Source organism: Gorilla gorilla, chromosome 1, assembly GCF_029281585.2.
Source record: "Gorilla gorilla gorilla isolate KB3781 chromosome 1, NHGRI_mGorGor1-v2.1_pri, whole genome shotgun sequence".
NCBI classification, from domain to species: domain Eukaryota; kingdom Metazoa; phylum Chordata; class Mammalia; order Primates; family Hominidae; genus Gorilla; species Gorilla gorilla.
In genome coordinates, this window is record NC_073224.2 from 80,033,245 (window position 1) to 80,056,310 (window position 23,066).

Below are 23,066 nucleotides of genomic sequence, written 5' to 3' on the forward strand. Positions count from 1 at the left end.
TAGGATTAACATGGTATGTTACTCAAATTCATAAACTGCAATGGGAAAATTTGTGTCATTTGGATGACTAATTGTTGATTTTTCTACCAGGATTATTTATTTTCGCAGGCCCTGCTTCAGGGAACAGTAACCTGAAGAACAGAGGTTAACAGAGACAATGAACGTGACTAAATTAGTATTCATGTCACAAATTTGCAGGTCTCTATCTGTGAGTCTGGGGCATTGCAAGCCAAACCAAATATACATTATTCACTGATTACTCATTTTTGAAAATTACTTGGTACTCTTCTTTACACAAGCATGGTTAGCAAAGCAAGGCAGGTATGGTAATTATATGTATATGTTCAGTTTTATGATAAATATACAACAGCTAGAGGCTGGACTCCAAATGATGTACATAATAACAGCCTAATGGTAAATGTTTTTAATGCAAAAGGTAAATTCTCAGTTCAAGGATTTTTGCTTTGCATATAGGACCATATAATAACACAATGCGTGAATTCATTATTTTTCCTTGACTCAAATTTTATATGTTTTATAATGATCCATTTCCACTCAATAAATTGTAAATGTATTTTCTCTTCCTCAATTTTCTCAATAAGATTTTCCTTTCTCTAGCTTACTATTTTTGTAAGAATACAGTATATAATACATTTAATATATCAAATACGTGCTAATTGTTTGTTGTTGTTGTTGTTGTTGTCACTTTGTTTTGTTTTGATTTTTGAGACAGAGTCTTGCTCTGTCACCCAGGCTGGAGTGCAGTGGTGCGATCTCGGCTTACTGCAACCTCCGCATCCCGGGTTCAAGCAATTCTCCTGCCTCAGCCTCCCAAGTAGCTGGGATTACCAGTGCCCACCACCACACCAGGCTAATTTATGTATTTTTAGTAGAGATAGGGTTTCACCATGTTGGCCAGCCTGGTCTCAAACTCCTGACCTCAGGCAATTCGCCTGCCTTGGCCTCCCAAGTGCTGGAATTACAGGTGTGAGCCACCGCGCCTGGACAATGGTTTATGTTATCAGTAAAACTTTCAGGCATCAGTAGGCTATTAATAGTTAAGTTTTTGGGAGGTCAAAAATTATATGCATTTTTTTTTTTACTGTACAGGGTTGGCACTCTTAATCTACATGTTCAAGAGTACAGGCTTAGTTTTATTTAAGTAAATAGAAAAATAAAGATTTATGATGAAAAGAAAAAAGGAAAGAAGGAGAAGAGGAAAAAGATCTGAGGATGCCATTGTTCTTTACAACAATATTTATGTTTTTCTTAAAAAACAATGTATCTTCATATAAAACTAAATATCCTCTTAACCATATGATCCAGCAATCACATTCCTTGGTATTTATTCAAAGACATTTTAAAATTTATGTCTATAGAAAAGCCTGCATGTGGATATTTATAGCAGCTTTATTCATAATTGCCAAAACTTGGAAGAAACCAAGATGTCCTTCAATAGGTATATGGATAAATAAATGGTTGTACATTGACATAATGGAATATTATTGAATGATAAAAAGAAATGAGCTATCAAGCCATGAGAAGACATGAAGGAAACTTAAATGCATATAACAATGTGAAAGAAGCTAATCTGCAAACCCTACACACTGTGTAATTCCAACTATATGACATTTCCAGAATACGACATTATGGAAAAGGCAAAATGATGGAGATGGTAAAAATATTAATGGTTGTGAGAAGTTTGGGACAGCAGGGATGTAGGGTATGGTGGTGAATAGGCAGAACACAGAGGATTTTTAGGGCAGTGACAATGCTGTGTGTGATACTATAATGATGTATCATTACACATTTGCCCAAGCACATAGAACGTACAACAAACACTGAGAGTGAATTCTAATGTAAACTATAGATTTGATGTGATTATGATGTGTCAACGTAGGTTCATCAGTTGTAACAAATGTACCACTCTGGTGGGGGATGTTGATAGCAGGAGTGGCTAGGCATGGGTGGGATCATTGGGTGTATGGGAAATCTCTGTACCTTCCTTTCAATTTTTCTGTGAACCTACAACTGCTCTAAAAGAATAAAGACCTTAAAAATAAAACAACAATGCTCTTTTAAATGGCACAACCACTTAAACATTTAAATTATTTTACAAATTGGTTTTATAATTCAATGCATATCACATTAACCTTTTTCAAGACTGTCTTGTATAAAGTGAAACATATTCACAAACACACACATACATACACACACACATATATTCATACAGATATATGACCACATTGGTGTCTGTGTATGACCACCAGTGTGCTCAAATATGTGTATGATAGATACTGGATCAAAACTGCTAACTCTCAATTATCCATCTTTATAAAAATAATCAGAACAAAGATAATTGAAACAGTAACCATAACTTTTTTAATTTTTGTGTTTTTATATACAGTCATGTGTCACTTAACATTGGGATACATTCTGAGAAATGTGTTTTTAGGTGATTTTATTGTGCAAATATCAAAGCGTGTACTTACACAAACCTATATGATATAGTCTAGTACACACATAGGCTATATGGTGTAGCCTATTGCTCGTAGGCTACAAACCTGTACAGCATGTTATTACTGTACCAAATACTGTAGGCAATTATAACACAATGATGTGTTTGTGTATTTAAACAAATCTAAACATAGAAAAGGTACAGCAAAAAATACTGTATTATAATCTTATGAAATCATTATTATATATGCAGTCTTTCATTGAGACAAATGTTGTAATGTGGTACATGACTGTAATTTTATTTTCTAGGAAACACATTAATATTACTGATTAAATTTCATTTTGATGATATTATAAAAATACCAGTTGAGTCATGAAGAAGATGGCTCTGAAGCAGACTAAAGAATAAGGGGAAAAAATCTGGACAGGTATCATTCATAAAATAGATGTGCTTTTTCTAGATAAAAGAGAGTTGTGAGGACATTCTCTGGTAGAGAACTGCTTGGATAATCCACCTACCAAGAGCTGGGGAATTTCTATGAAAAGACCTTACTCTTGGAATCACTACTTTTCCTTCATGCTTTTTTCCTGCAAGCAAGTTATTTGTGTATCCCTTCTGTCCTAAGCTGTCATGTAAGTTGAAACCATTATAGCATGTGGCTCTTTCAGGATATGAGACACATGTAGTTGGATAACTCCAAGGTTACTGCATACATTCACCTATCTCAGGCTAAACTATTGTGGTGAAAATAATCCCTGCCTTTTGAAATCCCTACCCTTGCATAATCTCCTCAACTTGAGTGTGGGTGGGACCAGTGACATGCTTCTAATCAATTGAATACAAAGTTGACAAGCTGTAACACTTGTGATTATGTTACAAAAGATTGTAAAATTTACTTGCTGAGAGACTCTTTGTCTTGTTGGCTTTGAAGAAACAAGCTACCATAGGTGAGCTTCCCAATGGAGCAGACTATGTGGCAAGGAAGTAAGGGTGGTTTCTGTGCAACATCCAGCATAAAAACTGAAGCCCTCAGTCTGACAGTCTTTTGGAACCAAATACCAACAACCATGTGAACTTGGAAGTGGACCTTCCCCAGTCAAGCCTTCAAATGAGAACACATTCCTAACTGACACCTCATTATAGCCTTACAGATGACCCAGCTAAGCGTTGCCTAGAATCCTGACCCTCAGAAACTGTAAGATTATAAATAAGCATTGTTGTAAGATGCTATATTTATAGTAATATTATTATACAACATTAGAAAACTAATACACACATAAGCCAGGCTTTCAAAATTATGTTTCTTTTCCTGGGTTAGATGCACTTTAATCTCAGAGAGAGTAGAATATGTTTCCTCAGATTTTTTTTCTTCTCTAAGAAACAAGATTTTTATTTTTTTATTTTTTTGGTCTGGGCTAGGACCCCATAGGAGCTGGGTCAAAAACTTCTCTTTTTCTATTGACTTCAAACCCTCTGGGTTGTGCCCATAAAATTGCCCTAATCTAAATTGCATATATCCTACACTTTCCCAAAAGTCCAAAGTATCTTTACAATTTTCCCCTTGGTAACCTACTCCATCAGGTTTCTCCAGCTTGCCTGTATTACTTGGAGACTGAACTTACAAGTCATCATTTCCTCAAAACAAATATGCCCGTTCACATAAGTAGATGTAAAATACAGCTGTTATTTGACTATTCCAGGGCTAGTTAAACTCTTGTTACCTGAATCAAAATATGGTTTGAGAGAGGGTGGCAGGATTTCTTGAAGAGTAGTAGACATGAATCGATTTCTGAAATAGTTCACCATTTATATAATAGAAGCTTTCCTTCCCAGAAACAAGTTACTTGGATTCCAGTCTTACTTTTGCTAATCCCAAATAAAGTAAATTTGTGCCCTTGAGTCTCAGTTTCCTCAGCTGAAAAATTATTCCTGTTCCATTGAGTCACTTAAATGGTTTTTGAACAACAAATAGTCTATCTCTTTCTATACACAAACGCACATGAATACACACATGCAAACACACACACTACACATATAATGAGAGTGAGAACAAGCAAGAGAAGAACCCCAGTTTCCATATGGATATTTATTTTAAAAGATTAATATCTTATTCAATTTTATATTAGAACACTTGGCTTTGATAAGTTATAGTTCAAGGCAAACCTTAGAACCCACTATGATTTTACATTTGTGAGTATCTGTTACTTGTTTTCCATCTCAATCAGAATGTGTATTTATACTGAATAAACTAATAAGGTATTTATACTTTATGTTGGTCTTGGCTTAAGTTCAAAACATTAAAACAATATGAATTTCTAATTAGCTCAAATCTATTCAGAAATTATATTTAAAAATAGTATTCGCCTGTAGTCCCAGCTACTTGGGAGGCTGAGGCAGGAGAATGGTGTGAACCCGGGAGGCAGAGCTTTCAGTGAGCCAAGATCGAGCCACTGTACTCCAGCCTGGGCAACAGAGCGACACTCCTGTCTCTAAAAAAAAGAAAAAAAGAAAAAGAAAAACAGTATTGAAGCCAGGAAGGAACTCCTGTGTGGAACGCGAAAGACACAGAGAACAGGGGTTTCCTCTTGGTTATTTGACAAGACTTTCTCTGCTGGTTATCAACTTATTGCCTCTCAGTTCCAAATCCACTCTTCACTGCCCTGCTTTATGATACTAGAGCTGGACCATGAAAACACTTCTCTTTACCAGCTAGCATGTCACTTTTTTCTTCAGTAGATGGCACTGGAGAGACATTGCAGGATGAAGAGGCTTGCCTTCATTCCTATGTGCTTTCCTGTCCTTGCTTCTCCAGCTATGTGTGGGACAACCAGTGGTGCTCACCACCTAGTGAGTTTCAGGGACACTCCACATGTCCCAGCAAGTCTTATCAGCATCTTAGCTGGCTTCTCAACAAGTCTCAGTGGCACCCTGTGGATGTCTCCCATCAAGTTTCATTAGTGCCCAGTGGGGAGACTCCCAGAAAGTTCCAGCAGCACCACAGTGACAGCTTTCCAGAAGTCCCAATTGTGTTCCAGAGGCAGCTTCTTCATGAGCTTTTATCTGCACCCCAGTGAGCATTTTCTGACTACCAGCCCCATTCCATTCTGTAGAACCTCCACAAACTTCTCTGCCACACAATGTTCCACAGCTGCACCTCCTCCAGTGAGATCTGAACCTCAGCTTTGGGTTGGGAGTCTCTTCCACATTTGTTCCTTTCTTGGATACTCTTCTATCACTCATAAAAGTAATGGTTGCTCCCTTTATCAATCATTCTTTTATTTGTTAGAGTTCTCCCTACCAATTAGTAGTTAATTCCATTACTGGTTAATAATTACTTTTATGAAACTTCTCTATTTTAATTACTGTGTCCTTATTGGATCCCAACTGAGATGGGATGGTACTGGGGTTAATAGTACAAGACAGATTCACAAGGATGGGATTTGGGGACAAGTTTGATTGTGCCTTTGGTCTTGAGTACAATCATTGGGATATGGGATGCTAGTAATCCACGGCATCCAGCAGCATCACTGTTTCTCAAGCTGCCATGTTTGGTTTATTGTGATGAAGAGCCAACTGAAAAAATGTCTGCTGTATTTGACTGTAGGTGTGCTGCACACCACTGGCCAAGCATGTCACAGCAACAGAAGAGAAGAAATTACACCAGAAACAGCAGAGAAAACCCCTCCTCCTGCATTGTCTATCTAGCACCCTCTACTGATGACGTGTAACATGATGCCCGTTGGCAAAGGATAAATAGTGATAAAAATCCAGCTCTACTATTACAATATAGGTGATGAGGGTGGATTTGGAACCAAGAGGCAACAAACAAATTGATTGATAACTAGCACACCTGATTGGCAAAAAATAAAGATGGGGAATACTGTGAAAATTGCCACAGGTGGTACTCCAACCTGGTATTAGAAGGTGTTACAAATCTCACATGTATTATTTTCAGTTAATCTCACAAGAATACTATAAGGTCATTTCTCTTGGCTTCCCATTTAAATACTAACAATATAGAAAAATATGAAAATTATTATCAATACCAAAAACCAAGATTGGCAACCAAAATCTGTGAGGATTTTCTCTTGATTGAAAAAAATATTGGAGTTAAATTGAGAAACATCATTGGAAACCAAAGCATGTACTTTTTGTTTCCTGAAAAAGAGAGAATAGTAATGAAGCCATACTAAAAGAAAAAAACAGATCATTCTTTCTTCATTTCCTGGCCCCTGTAAAGACGAGAAAACTGGGCCCTGTTTTTCAGGGGTCAGAGATCTGTTCTCCAGTCATTATTCCCATCAGTACTACCTTTTCTTTACTCATTTCAGACTTCAGGTTAGGAAGTACAGAGGTCTTAGTGAGGTAGGGTGGGGTGTGGAACCAGTGGCAAAAGCCGTTATATATTGGGAGATACATGTCCTAAAGGTAAAATGCTACTGAGTCCTAAAGAATCCTAGAGGTTTGAGGATCATGGGATAAACTTTTGGAATAAAATCTTGGAGTAGTTGGACATGGCAAAATCTGAATATCTTTGTAAACAGTGCAGTGAAGCTATGTGCCTGGGGCTCACTGGCAGCAAAGACAGAGAAAGGTTAAAAATAAAAGAAAGGCAAATATTTATCAAACAAATACAAACAAAAGGAAGGCAGGGATAGACATTTTAATTCCAGAAAGAGTAGAATACAAAGCCACAAGCATTTAAAGGGGTAAAAGGATTGGCAAGATGTATGATCCTAATAAAGATAAAAGGCTCACAAAAATTATATACTTAACTATCTAATATCAAATTATATAAATCAAAAACTGTTTGGAATACAAGGGAAAAATGAAAGAAGCACAACTGCATAAAAGGTTAACACCACATTCTCAACCAGGTAGATTGGGAAATCTATGCAGATTGAAGAAAAAGTGTAAATGCTGTAAAGAGATGAGTAGAGTAGTCAAAAGTTTCAATTATGGTCATCAATCCATGTCCTGGAAAAGGAGATAATGTTCTGTATCTTTTGAAGATTCAGCACTCATAGATCTTATGGATATATTATCAGGTAAGTCACAGAAGTTACAATCAATTTTTTCATTTTATCCACGTGATTGGAAGAACAAAATTCGATAGGAGAAACCACATGCCCATCAGCAATTCTTGCCTACTGTTAAACTTTTCTATCTTGACCTTGAAATTCCCAAAGTAGAAAGAGTCCTGTTTGTCTGTAAACTAATTCACTCACTTAGGTATGTTAACATATTGGTGTCTGGGTTATATTTTAGACACACTGCAAATCCCATTACATTAATAAAATAGATAGTTTCCACTTCCCAAAGCCATCAACACAATCCTGGGATGGTTGGAGGTTTGCCTGATCCTGATACTGTGGCAAGTTGTGCAGAACCTATCCCTAAAGTGGCCAGAGCTGGAAACAACTGGAGGGTAAGAATGAATTAAGCTCTTCTTGAGCACTGGTGGCCAAAATCAGGAAAACTAAACTTGGTTTTCAAGACTAAAGGGTTCATGATCAGTAGAATAAGCCCAAAGGGTCATAAACTGGGTAGTCATCACAACAGAGTGAGAAACAAGACTGAGACAGAACCAAGTTAAAGGAACCAGGGAATGAAGAAAGAATAACCTGTTTCTCTCTCCTCTTTTAGTATGGCTCTATTCTTTAAATGCATTTTTTTTCCAGAAAACAAAAACCGCGCATGCTTTGATTTCCAATTATGTTTCTCAATTTAACCCCAGTACATTTGTAATCAGGAGGAAATCCTCACAGATTCTGGCTGCCAGGCTTGCCTTTTCATTTTGATAAGAGTTTTCGTATTCTTCTGTGTTGTTAGTAGCTAAGTGGGAAGCAAGGAGAAATTACTTTGTCCAAGACAAAGATCATGAACATCACTGGAGAGGCTGACTTAGGTTTTTCTGGCTTTCATCTGAGATTCTGTGGGCCAATCAGGTTGGTTTTAAAGTGCAGTGTTGCAGGAGGGATGGGCCACTGGTCATTAATGTTTAAATACAAAATGGATAACACATACTCTACTGGCAGCCATCTGTCAGCTCTCCCCTGCCCATGTAAGTATCTGTGGAATTCAGGTCATAAGGGGTAAGAAGGAGGTAGCCAGGAATCCCTCTCACTATGCCCAGAATTTGAGGGTTTTATATTGTGGTGCATCTACATACACAACTGTGACAGACACAGGCTGCAAAAACACTTTGACTCTTTGAGAATACATAGGGATTTAGGTTTCAGTTGTATTCACAATTAAAGTATATGGGATTTACTAGGCTCCCCATATATCAAAATTTACTACATTGCACTGATTTGCTGGCTGACAAGGAAAAGTCAATTTGCATGGCTCCTGTCAGTCACATGTGGTTTGGAAATGCTTATGCATTCCAGATACACAGTGTAAACTGGAGAATCATATCCTATTTCTCCTGGTTTGCATGCATGCATATGAAACTTGTTTTTCCCACAGTGCCACATGAGAAGAAGTGAAGAACTAGCGGCAGTAATTACAATTAATCAACTTCTTTGTTGAAACTTCACAGCTATGATTGTAAGGGGAATTCTTGCTCCTCTTGTCTAGAAAGGCTGTAACTTCTACTTTTCTGTTTTTCTTGTTCAGTTCTGTTCATGGAGCATTTAGAGATAAAGTCGGCAACTGTCATCCAAAACAGTTTCTCATACCTACTATGTGCTAGGCCTTCTGTAGATATTCAGAGATACTGAGCAGAATTATCCACTACAGGAAGCTCAGAGTTTAATGAGAAAGAACAACAAGTAAATAAATAGTTATCACCCAATGTGACAGCTGCTTTTGCAGAGTTTGCATTATGCAGTATGTCCTATGGGAACAGGGAGGAAGTTTGCCAAAACTTCACAGAAGGTGAATCTTGGTGGTAGAGTATGAGTTGAAGTGAAGAAGGATTAGAAGGCAGTCAAGAAAGTAGGAACACTATGTGCAAAGCTCACCAAGAACACATGTTTCAGGGACCTGAAAGAAATGCTGTATGGCTTAAGGCCAGAGGTAGAGCCAGTAGAGAATATAATTTGAAAATATATGAGAGAGAGGCCATAATTCTAATAAATGTTATTTTAATAGTCTACATTCTTGTGTTAATATTTGGAGGCATTTGTTCACTAAGAAAGAAGACTTTAAAGTTGGAGATGAACTAGTTAACCTTATGACATTCATTACCCCTTACTGTTTCTCCCTTTCTAACACTTAGAACAATACCTGGCATGTAGTTAATGCTCAGTTAACATAAACTACTATTACTGGCCCCCAGAGATTCATGCCCCTATGCCAACCCCTCCCCTTGGGTATGGACTGAACTTACTGACTCATTTCTAATGAATAGAATATGCCAGAAGTAATGGACTGTCACTTCCAATATTATGTTATAAAAAGACTGTGGCTTCCTTCTTGGGTAGTCTCTCACATGTTCACCGTCTCTGGCTCTCTTTCTGTCTTGGATCACTGGCTGCCATGTCACAAGGACACTCAGATAGCTGCGGAGAGGCCTGCTTGGCAAGGAATTGAGCCACTTCTATGTGAGCATGCTCACTGCCAGCACTTATGAGTGAGCTTGGATGTGGATCTTCTGAGGCCTGACAGTAGCCACAGGAGTGAGCTTGGAAGTGAATTCTCCAGCTCTGCTTGAGGTTTGAGTAACTACAGCCTTGGCCAACAGCCTGACTATAGCCTCATAAGAGATCTTAAGCCAGAGATACCCGGCGAAGCTGCATCCAGATTCCTCACCCTTAGAAACTGTGAGATAATGTTTATGGTGTTCAGCCATTGACTTTTGGTATAATTTGCTATACAGCAATAGATAACTAACATAGTACACTAGTACTCTCTACTCCCATCCCTGTGAGGTCTGAGTATCTGGGATGCCTTGAATGAGCTTTGTGGCACCAGAATTTCTTTTTGATGATGGAGCAATTCTTGGAACCCCAGCTTTTGTCACTAGGATCATAATCACCTAGTAACAAGTAAGCGATCTCACCTCCCTTGCTGAGGAATGAACCCTGTCACCTGTAGTCCCATTCAATTGATTAGACCATGCATAGAGTGATTCTAGCCCAAATGCAGAATAGATTATTGTGTTTGGGAGGCTCCTTCCCCTAACCTTGGGCACACCAACACTGTGAGTACAATCCCTCCAATAGCTGCTGCTGAGATGCTAGTGAACCTCATAGCCACATCTGTCTAGAGGATGACAATCACAGACATCCACAGAAAGACATATGTAGCTAATGCATTTCCTATTTCCACATATAATTCTAAATGATTATACGACACACCCTAGCAAGCAATTGTTAAACTTGCTATATACACTGTCCAGGTGGAAAGAAGTGGAAAAATATACATTGCTTAAGGAACATTGAGTTTTTGGCAGAGAATTTTTGGCAGTTTATATAACAATGTTGATTTGAAGTTGGTGGTTTTATATGTAAAAAAGATGTTAAGACCTTGTAAAGACATTAAATATTTACATAAAAATTATGGTCAGCTAAGGAAAGAAGAACAAAATACAAAACCCAAGTATGCCTTCCACAAATTATTCTTTGCTTGCTTCCTATGTCTTTTTAGTAGTTCCTAAATTCATTTTTCAGTTAGTGATTGAGAAAACACTCTATACATAACACTATGTAAATGTGAGCCAATCATTACAGCCACAAGAAAAGGAAACAAAAGAAAGAAAGGGAAGTTTGTACCTCTGTCCCTGATGATTCTGCCCCTCGTCCTCTGAGATGCAGTTACTGGGAGCTGAGAGACCAATGTGGGAGAATGTCCTTAGAGCCACAGCTGAGATGCCGACCCGTGGGGATGAGAAATTCAGCAGCACTGAGGTGGTATGGTGGAAAAGGACATTCTTGTGATGGGTCACATTGATAATCAGTGGATTATGCTGGCATGACAGTCCATAGGTTCCTGAAGATAAGCGGAGATGAATCATATTTTCAGCCATTGTTAGTACCATGTTTCCATATCTTGTATTCATTTTATCCTCTTAATAGGTGTATGATGCCAAAACCTAGATGTATGATGTAGGCAAGATCCCAGACAACATAAAAGACAGACATCAAGCTGACTTCTGGGTCTACCGGGTTGTCCTCTAGTGACCCTAAAGGGATATTTGTCAGACTCACCAAGAGAGTGGTTGCTTCCACGGACATCGGTCAGGTAGAGAGTCACTGTCGGCTGCTGATGCTCTCCAGGAACTAGGCCATCAGTTGTCAAAAAAATAAAAATTGCTCTGGCCTCTCCTGGTCTATTGAAACACACCTAAGCATAAGCACATTTATGTATAAGTCATTATTTCCATTGAGCTATCAAGACATGTGCCATACCATTTTTATTCTTCTTAGGGAGCTCACTATTTATAAAGTAAGAGCTTCCATTTTTTTTATAAATGCTAAAAATATGGAGTAGACACAGAAAGGTATTCAAGGTTGTATCAAACAACAAGATCAAATGGAAAGAAGATAATTTTCAGATGCTGAATATCCTATCTTTTTCTGAGACTGATACCTCAACTGTTTTTTTTTTACTTGACCCTGTCTTTCTTTAAATTTCTGAAAACAATCATTTAAAGAAACCATTGCCAGAGACAATAAATGACTGCAGAGCCAGTGCAATAAATATCTCCTTATTGCCAAAGTGAAAACAGTGGAGAAGAATCATCAAACTAGCATCTTGCTCTAAATGGTTCCAAGTTCTGAACTGCCATGTCTAGTTATCTTTCCCCATCTTCCTATCTCTCCCCAAAATTTTTATCAGAACCTCTCACATAGCATGTGAACTCTGACATGGGAGATATGCTGTTGCAGAGTCTCTTGCTTCTGAAATTAGAATCTGCCAAACCGTTTATTCTTATGCGTCTTCCTGGTGCATCAAGCATGTATACCCAGTCCCCGGCCAGGAAAATAAGCCAACAATGGGACACAGGAAAATTCATGTATCACTCAGGAATGTCCCTAGATGGTTAGGGTGATTAACACTAAAACAGACTTTCAGAGTGAACTATGGAAGTGTTGTCCTTAGAAATCCTTTGATAGAAAAAAAAGAAAAGAAAAGTAAAGAAACATCTTAGAGAGGTTGGAAGATGAAGAGCAGATTCTTGCTACTGCTGAGAGTCCAGTGTTCATCTTCCACACTGGACTTATTTGATATGGTAATTCTACTTTTGTTTTATTTCCCATAGCTGAATATTTCTCTTAATTTCCATTGAGAATAAATCCCAACTTTCCCTGGTGTTATATGGGTGTTGTATGATCAGAATCTGGAACTGAACCTTACAAAGTTCTATGTGCATTTCTATAGCTTTTTATCAGGTTCTAAGGGTGATGAAGCTCCAGGAAAATTGTTCCCAGTGTAAAAGCAGGGTACAACATCTAATGACAGGGCCTTCCTCTAAAAGTGGGGAGCAGGAGAGTACAACATGTTTTCATTTTAACAAGAATTCTTCCTTGTCCACAGACTCATTTTTCCTGAGCCTTGGCAGTATGTTTATAGAGTTCATTTGCACTGCTGGCTTAATTAGGATGATTTTATGATTTTCAGTGGTCAAAGCAGCACGGCTCTCCCTTCTTTCTCTCCTTCTTTGAGGGAAAGACCAGTCACACTCTCTCTTTTTACAGTGTCTTTTCCCCCCTTTTTATTTCTCCTCTTTGAAGTAACAAATATTTCTTCATAACTTAAGAAACAACCAGACCCAAGATTACACTTGCCATATGAAGTCCTTTGTCCCTGTCTGGATGAGGGCTAGACATGAAACACACCCTAAGGTAACCAAGAGCCCAATTCAGTGCCCTCAGCTCCAGCAGCAAATGACATCAAAGCCCCCGGGGAATTTCCATAACCTCTTCCTTTTCATACACCACAAAAGAAACCTGAGTACTGGAAGAAAGTTCTGTGTCATTTTCTGAGCCAGGAACAGAATCCAAACAAGTACCTGGTGGCTTTACCCCATTAGGACTCAGGCATGAAGAGTAGGGTGGCTTCAACAAGGAGGAAACCCAGCCTTCCCACCTTCTGTTGGATCCCAAAAATAGATACCCACCTTAAGCTAGTTAATAAAGGTAGGCCTTATGGTGTGAGTTTCTACCTTTTGAAGGTCGCTGCCTAAACCTCCAACCTATTTTTCATCTCCTAGCAATATGCCTCCTCGCTCCAAGGGTCTTTAAATATCAAATCACTTTGCCTGTTCCTGGTGGCAAGGTCTCTGTGCCATGATTTGTGGGAAGAAGCTATGCCAGGATTTCCAGGCCATGGCTTAAGTAGGAAAACCTCAGATGAGGCTTACAAGGGAGACACAGGCAGAGAGGAGTCTTAGGCTACACAAAGCAAACAGAGACAAGTGTTTGATCAAGTTATGGAATGCTGAGTCTTGGGCATTTCCTTTCACAGTGACACAGAAAGGTAGCCAAGTTTCATTCATTCGGACCCCACGTATGTTCACAACAGCAACTAGCACAAGAAAGTGTGAACCCTCATACAACTGCTGGATCTTCAAAAATAGAAACCAGCCTGAATCTGCATATACATGTATAATAAATTCAAGCAGAGGCAAAAGGAACCAAGTAAATTCACAGTTCTAGAGAGAGAGAGTAAGGCAGGCAGAAACCCTGAGTTCGATTCTTGGATTGATCTTTATTTGCTGGTAAATCTGAGCAATATATCTCTCTTCTCTGAGCCTAGGGTTTCTCTTTTCTGCAACTAAGAAATAGAGATGTTATCGATAGCTTGACTATGGCTATTAAATGAAATCAGGTAAAAATACATAGAATGGTGACTATTATTTAGTAAGAATTCAGTGTTTGATAATTTGTATTTCCAAAAAAAAATATTAGTGTATTTACAATGTAGGAAAAAGGTAAAAAAAATAAAAATTTAAAATTAAACATATATTTGTATATTTTAATATAGAGGGGATTATGATTTTCTGAAATGTATAGCCTAAAAAATTTCATATATGCTATTTTCAGTTGATACTTGTAGAAATGTGAACTGGTATTCCAAGATCTGCTTCCATGGAAATGATCAATATTGTAGGCTCTTGGTACAGAATATATCTCTACTTTATAAATTGAGTCTATGACAAATACATTATACTTTAAAATAAATATATAATTTTTCTTACAGGCTTTTCAGAAATTTAGTTTAAAATGTATTTATTAAAAATCTACTTTTGCTGTACATAAAGACATAGAAACTTCTAGAATTGGCACTGCAATTAGAAATCCTTTCAGATTATTCATTATTTAAATATATTTATTTTTAAGTTGCTCTTTCCACAACCCAATAACAAATATATATGTATATATGTGACTTTAATTTAAATATAAATATATTTATATATTTTATAAGATATATATTTAAAAATATATAAATATACATTTTAACATATATAAAATATATATAAATATATATTTTTACACATACATTTGTGACTTGGCTGTGGAAAGAGCAACCTTAAAAATATATTTAAATGAGGAATACATACTTATATATAGAGAGAATACATTTTATACAGGAATACAAGGAATTGTACAAAAGAAATACATTTTATATATATATAGATTCCAGACTATTTTTGCTTTATTAGAGATAAATAATGAATTTATTCTCCTAGACATGAAAGACAAGCAGAAACATCAGGAAGACAGTTTGACAGTAGGAAGCTGTATGCCTGTGTCACCTTTGCCACTGCAAGTATGACACTCTTCTGATCACTCCAAATGCATGCTTGTGAACAGCTGTCCTCTTAATGACAAAGCTCTCCTAAAAGATCCCTTAGGAGCTACTCAGATCTGAGATGTGCACCATTGATGCCCCATAAGAAAAAATCAAAGTGCTGGAAAGTCAAAAGAATTATTAGCTATATCTAACATTTTACTATTTGTTTTAACTAAGAGATTACTTTCATATATTACATGCACAATGTAAAATTAATTTAAGCATGTCTCTTGCAAGGAAGAAAAACTTTAGCTAGATATCAGGTAGGAGACAAGTACTGTTAGAAAAGCAAGTGATTCTCATGTCTGAGAATTGGTATCATGATAGAGGGATTGCTAGTGAAATTAGCTTAGTGAATTCATTACAAAATATTTTGAAACAAAGAGAAAATGAACAAAGGATGGGTAGATAGAGATAGATAGACAGACAGATAGATGATAGATAGATAGATAGATAGATAGATAGATAGATAGATAGATAGATAGATAGAGAGATCGATTCTGAGAGATGGGAAAGCCAGTCTCACACACTCAGTTGATTTTTCATCCAAAGGCTGCATGTTAACTACGCAATCTAACCATTAGCCACTGGTGAGGGGTAAGATTGAAAGAAAGTGTCTCTGATGTAGAACTGTTTGGGCTTAAGAAATCCCCCTTCAATCTGCCTGCTGGGCACAGACACACTCAATATGCTCCCAAGCCAAGCATTTCAACTTCCAGGTCATCCTTTGTGGCGCTCACTGGATAGCAGATCCTGAAACTATACCACAAACTTGAAAAGAATCTTCTCTGAGGTTTTAAAATTCTTTTGGTTACTGGGTTGTTGTTTTCTTCTGTGCCTTTTCATTTTCACTCATCTATGGCACTTCCTGATTCCACAGGGAAACAGAAGACCTTAGACCAGAAGAAAAGTAGGCAGGCATCACCTTCTGTTTGTATAGCACTTCACAGTTTGCCAGGCCTGATTACAGGCTTTGCTGGTGGGTCCACTGCGCTCATTGTGATTTTATTCCTTTTTGATATTTTTGAACAATAGTAGCCTCAATATATAAAGGATATATTACACAAGAGGAAACTAGGATTCTGAAAGCTTAAGTGGCTTTCCCTAGGTAAATGCTAGAGAGGAAGGAACTTGGTTTTTCCCAATTTAAGCTCTGTATTATGTTGACTGAAACAATGTTCTTAGTTTGGGGTAAGCAGGAAATCATAGATTAGAAAACTTATTGATGTTTGTGCTTTTACTCTCCCCAGAAATAAAGTCACATAATCTCTTAGTCATAAAAGCTTTACACAATTTTAAGGGGGCTGACAGACACTTTTAAAAGCCATTCATGGTCCAATTAGAGGTTGAGAGAAATCAGATTAAGAATGCTTGCACTATTGATTGAACCACATTACTTTTTTATAGGTGAAGAATTATCAAATATTGGCAATTTCTTCTGGTTCAACCTAATACTATTGCTATCTGCGTGGACTTCTGAAATTTTGTCGAGGAAGAGTTTAATAATCAAAGTTTCAAGGGATCTTACCTGAAATCCAAATCTAATGGATGATGGGGGGATATAAGGCAACGAGCTGCCATGGTTGTCTCCATGATTGAGGATGTGGGTCAAAATGGGTAGGTGTGGTTGGAGCCTGTTTTTACTTTCTTCTGATGTTTGAGCACCTGCCCATCTTTGTATGGCTAAAACCCAGCTGATTTCCTGAGTTATTCTTTCATAGTATAAGAAAGGCTACAAACACATCGTGAGTTTGTGTGTGTGTGTGTGTGTGTTTCAGAAGGGTGAGATCAACTCATAATTTTTTGAAATGAAGGGGGAACCACTATAATCCCACCCGAACTAGGAGTAGACATTCAACAATGTATGATTTGTCAAGTCTACGGAAGGGGGTTAGATCAGAATCAGACGACTGGCTGAATTCTTTCTGAGAGCATGTCCTCAAACTGTGATTTTAGACACCAAGGCTAAGTCTGCAGAGATTCTGTGTTAGAAGAGCTTATAGAACTTGGAACGAGTGTCAGAAAGAGACAAAGTCAAATTTGTATTGGGTACTGTGATGTGTCATCTGCATCCCCTCTTTCATGACTCTGGCATTCAGCTCATTGGAAAGAATCTTTCCAGAAACTGCCCTCAGAGGGGGGAAAAAAACCTCTCTACACAAGGCCATGCCATTTTCCTGGAGTGGGAGGTGGAGTGGACAGGCAATGTCCAATAACCTTTTGGTTGGGGTGAGTGGTATACAGAGTGGGACAACTCTGAAGGGCCATCCCAGCTCTCTGTGGGATGCTGACACCTGCCGGGGGCTGTTTCAGTTCTCCTTTGTCTGTTCAATGCTAGTTCTTTCACTCCTCCACAGATGATGCTCTGAGTCAGGTTCTCAATAAACTATCTGCTGGCAAATCCTCCTCTCAGTCTGAATCCTGGAGAAACCCATTTGAGACAAAGCCTGACACTGAGAAAAGGTGTTATGGAACATAGCTGGAGAGGATTCTTTCAGGAACAAGAATGCATAAGCAAAGAAAGGAATGAGAGCATTCCCCAGCTGGGTAGGATTCTATCGTGGATAAAAAAACATTGCTATCCCAATTATTCATGAGTCTGTGAAGTTGCCATGTCTGGGACTGGAAAAAGCTTTCATGTAAAAATCAATAAAAAGATTAGCAACAATGAAACAGGAAAGAGGGAAATGAGTGCTTTACCCTCAGAATAAACTAATGACCCACTGAGAATTGGAGCTCCTGTGTCAGTGCACTCAGTTAGTTTTTGATGGAAATGAGATTCATGTACACACAGTCATCTGTGCTTTTGCAGGATTCCCACAAAATGCAGGGATCCACATAGATTCATTTTCCAAACAACAGAAGATTTTCTTCTGAAGCACAAGATCATTTTAGAAATTTCAATCATGGATATAGAAATAACTTAAATGCACCTTAGACAATTTTCTGCCTCCTCAAGTAGAGAATCCTGAAATTCAGCAGTCCCTAACCTTTTTAGCTCAAGGAACCTATTTTATGGAAGACAGCATTTCCACAGATGGGGGTGGAGGGAATGGAGGAGGATGGTTTCAGGATGAAACTGTTCCATCTCAGATCATCAGGCATTAGATTCTCATAAGGAGCCCACAACCTAGATCCCTCGCATGTGCAGTTCACAATAGGGTTTGCTCTCCTATGAGCATCTAATGCCACCGATCTGACAAGAGGTGGAGCTCAGGGGGGGCAATATTCTTTCACCCAATTCTCACCTCCTGCTGTGTGGCCAGGTTCCTAACAAGCTACGGACCAGTACTGCTCCATGGCCTGAGGGTTGGGTATCCCTGCTGTACTTAACTGAATTTTCACTTAATGAATTGGAGACAATTTTAAATCATTTTGAACATCAATTATCTTACTAAATGCTAAGGTAACAGTCTTCTGAAGTAGTGCTCCTCAAACTTTAATATGCATACAGATCACCTGAGGATCTTGTGAAAATGCAGATTATGAGTTCCTAGAGCTGAGATCCTGCATTTCTAACTAGATTTCTGGTGATGCCAATGTTTCTGCATGCCAACCACATTTTGAGTAACAAGACTTTAAAGCTATTAATAGATATAATTATCTTTGCCTTTAGCACTTAGTAGTCTAAGATTGTAATACTTTCATTCACCGTATTTGCTTATTATCTTCTTTTATGAACTCACCATCAAGCTTAAACCTAAATGCAGATCCGAAAGAAATCATCCAATCCAAATGCATCATTTGAAACAAATTTGAATAGAAAACTAATGCCCAGAGAGGTAATATGATTTTTATAAGGTCACTTAACTGGTTAATGGTAAAAACAAGGCTTACATTACTGGTATTCTGAGTGTATATTTTCTCCCAGTTTCTAAACCCCTACTAATTTGTTGCTCCTTTTCTAAAACAGACTGCAAATTCAGATAACAAATACTGTTAGAATTCAATGTAAAGTCAACAGCTCTAACAAAGGGTCTTGTCAACTTTCCTATAAACACAGTCAAATAATCCAAAGTAGTGATTGGACTTGGTGCCATCTGCACATGGGCTTTTTCTTTTTTTGCTAAATTATGAAATCTGGACAGTTTCCTGGGTGGTTGAAGTCATCTCTGAATAAGTGATTAGCATCTGACTAATTATATTTTTTAAATTATAAACTATTTTGCCAGATTTAGCCAAAACAAACCAAAACACAGTATGGGCACTTGAATTTGACTATCTGATAAACAATGAGGTTTAAATATGCCCAAATATTGCATGGAGATACCCATACTAAAGAAAAAAAAATTCATTGTTTATCTAAAATTTAAATTTAAATGGTTGTTCTATTTTTTTCTGCAACCCAAAGTTGAAAGGATGTAAGAATGTACAATAAACTTGATTGTGGTAATCATTTCACAATGTGTATGTGTATATATATGTATACATATGTGTATATATACATATATATACACTCACACATATATATGTATATATACACATATAAATATATCTCAAAAGTATTACATTATGCCAGGCGTGGTGGCTCACTTCTGTAATTCCAGCACTTTAGAAGGTTGAGGCTGGCAGATCATTTGAGGTCAGGAGTTTGAGACCAGTCTGGCCAACATGGTGAAACCCCGTCTCTACTGAAGATACAAAAAAAAGAAAAAAAATTAGCTGGGCATGGTGGGGCACACCTGTAATCCCAGCTACTAGGGAGACTGATTACATCACTGCACTCCAACCTGGGCAACAAAGTGAGACTCCGTCTCAAAATGATATATATTTACAGTGTACAACGTGTGTGTGTGTGTGTGTGTGTGGTTTTTTTGTCAGTTATAAGAAAATAAAAAATGAAACACATCAACTTAAAAAAATTCACAATAAGGAAAACAAAAATGAAGAGAGAAAAGAAAGAAGTATAAGGAACACAAATTTAAAAAGGAAAAGAGCAATAGAGAAAAGGATCTTGTGGATGTTTATGTATAAAAACAAAAATTGAGATAAAATTGGTAAAAGTGGTAGACACTTTTTGGCCAGTGAATGATACTGGGCACACATTTTTACCTTGGACTGGCCCTTAATTCCTGAATAAATAAAGACTCACTATTTAAGTGCTTCCTAATAAAATGTAGGGCCAAGAAAAGGAGAAAAAAATCTCTAATAAAGACACAGCTGGCACAATAAAAAGTTATTAGGCCCTGAAAAATAAGTGCTAGAAACAAACAAAATGCTATTAAAAATCCAAGGTTTTAAAAAGAAATTATAAGAGCATTACAAAATACTTAGGACTGAATGACAATAAAATCCTTATATGTCACAATTTATGGGGCACAATTAAAGTAGTACTTAGAGGGGAAAATTATGGAACACCGAAAACAAATTAGCCAAACATTTCAACACCAAAACCTAGAAAAAGAACATCAGTGTAAATCCAGACAAACAAAAAGCAAGGAAATAATGAAGATAAGAGTAGAAATCAATGAAATACAAAACAAAAACAAAAAACAAAAACGAGAACAAAACGAGAGATGAATGAAAGTAAAAGTTGTACTTTGAAGACGCTGATAAGCCAGACAAATCCCATGCATGCGTAATCAAGAAAAAGAGAAAAAGAAGGTTCAAAAATATACACAAGAAAGGATGTAACAACTACAGCTAAAATAGAGTTGAAATATAATAAAAACACATCATGAACAAATATCAGCACTAAATTTGCATATATGGAAGAAATTAATAAATTTCTGGAAATAACAAATAATTCAAAATTGGAAAAAATAGAAAAAAATAAGACATTAATAAAAATCAAATAAATTTAAGTGACAGTCATAAGTATTCTCTCAGGTAAGCCCCATACCAGTTGGTTTTACAGGCAGGCTCTGCCAAATTTTGAAGAAACAGATCATCCTTATTTTATACAAGTGGCTCCAGAAAATAAAAAAAGAAAATTGTACAAGCAATTATATGAGGCTTCTATAATTGGAATATTCAAAAAATGAATATATAAAATAATTCTACATGCAAAAGTCAAAAATAAAAGATTACCCAATAAAATCCAACAATATGTTTAAAATATACAATAAGTATGTAGTCTTGCTTCACGAAGGCAAAAATGATTTGACAACCGAAAAAAAAATCTACCGAGGCTATTTAACGTAATTATGAATCAAAGGAGAAAAATCACAAGTTCACATCAATTAATACAAATCAAGGGGTTGATTAAGTTCAGACCATATGTACAAGTATGTTTTTCAAGAGGCAGAAAAAATGACTTAAGGCTTCTGCTAAAATTTCAAATCTAAAATTGGCCGGTTTTATTATTTTTTCTCAACAAGGAGTATAGGTAGCAAGTTCTTGAATTTTGTGTGTGTGTTTAATAATGACTTCTTGGCCATGCACAATGGCACACAAATAACGAGTAAGTGTTCATGAATAACGAATAGTTCATTCAATTTTGAATTTGTTTGCTCTTGCTTCTCTAGTTCTTTTAATTGCGATGTTAGGGTGTCGATTTTAGATCTTTCCTGCTTTCTCTTGTGGGCATTTAGTGCTATAAATTTCCCTCTACACACTGCTTTAAATGTGTCCCAGAGATTCTGGTACGTTGTGTCTTCATTCTCATTGGTTTCAAAGCTAATTCAGTTTTGAAAAAGACGTATAAGGAAGTGGGAGAGGGGACATGTCCTGTTAGCTATGTTTATATGGTTAAAGCTATAGTAGTAAAAACAGTGTATTGCTGGTAAAGGAAACAGATGAAAAGACCAATGGAATATAAAAGAGAGTTAAAAATTAGAATCACGTAATGTCTAGAACTTGGTTATAATCAACTCGAGACTACAATCATTAGGACAAGGGTGGATGCTTTAACAGACGATATTAGAAAAATTGGATTATACATGTATGTAAAAGTAGATCCCTGTCTTATTCTGTATACAAAAACAAATGTTGAATATATTAAAGGCTAAAGTTTGACAGGCAAAAGTATAAAACTAATTTAAAAACGAAAAGGTATCTTTGCAATCTTAGCAAAAACTAATAATTAAAGAGAAAAAAACCTAAATGCTTGATAATTATTATGTAAAGGATGCTATACCCCATTAATAATTAGAAAAATGAAAAACATAACAAAAGTAAGATATCACATTTTTCCCATCATCTTAATTAAATTGAGATAATTGGGTAATATCGGGTTTGGGCAAGGATATGTGGAAATGATGTACTAGTCTCATTGTCTTTAAAGTATTATGTTTAAGGTTAAGTCTACATTTATGTATATATGTTTGGACATACTTCTGAACTTCCCTGTTCCATTAATCTGTTTATTTATGTATAGCACCTTGATGTGTTAATGACTATAATTTTATGATGTATTTTAATATCTGATAAGGCCAGGCCTCCATTACTCATCTTTTTCAGAATCTCCACAAAAAAAAAAAATTAAAATCAACTGTGTAATTCTTTTGAATATCTTGTTTGGATTTTATTGGGATTATGGGAAATTTAAAATTTAGGGAGAATCAGCATTCGTATGATATTGAGTCTTTCTATACAGGGCCAGTTTGTGCCTCTTCATTTATTCAAGCCCTCATGGTATCTCTCAGTAGCATTTCTTCATAGAGATCTTTCAAATTTCTTTTTAGTTTTATTTCTAGTTATTTTACCATTTTTATTGCTACTGAGATGCTTTCATTTTTGCTGGTGATTGTTTAAATTAGTCAGCACATTTATTTTCACCTTAATTTTGTATTAAACTGTGATACTAAGTGAAATAATTTTCAGGTTGTTCTCTTTTCAATGCTAACTAAAATTGTACTTCCTTCTTTCATATTTTATGTTTAACTTCTTTTATATCTCATAAAGTATAAAATCAAAAGTCTAA

At 36.7% G+C, this 23,066-nt stretch overlaps 1 protein-coding gene across 1 annotated transcript in view; it reads right to left on the minus strand.

The window, feature by feature from the left end:
- The window catches only part of PAPPA2 (pappalysin 2), a 298,990-nt gene that overhangs the window by 97,695 nt on the left and 178,229 nt on the right, over positions 1-23,066 (minus strand). The window contains exons 12-13 of the mRNA XM_004027950.5: positions 11,614-11,749; positions 11,179-11,395 (exon numbers count right to left, since the gene is read on the minus strand). Coding sequence (XP_004027999.1) covers positions 11,179-11,395; positions 11,614-11,749 — 353 coding nt within the window. The remainder of the gene's footprint in view (positions 1-11,178; positions 11,396-11,613; positions 11,750-23,066) is intronic.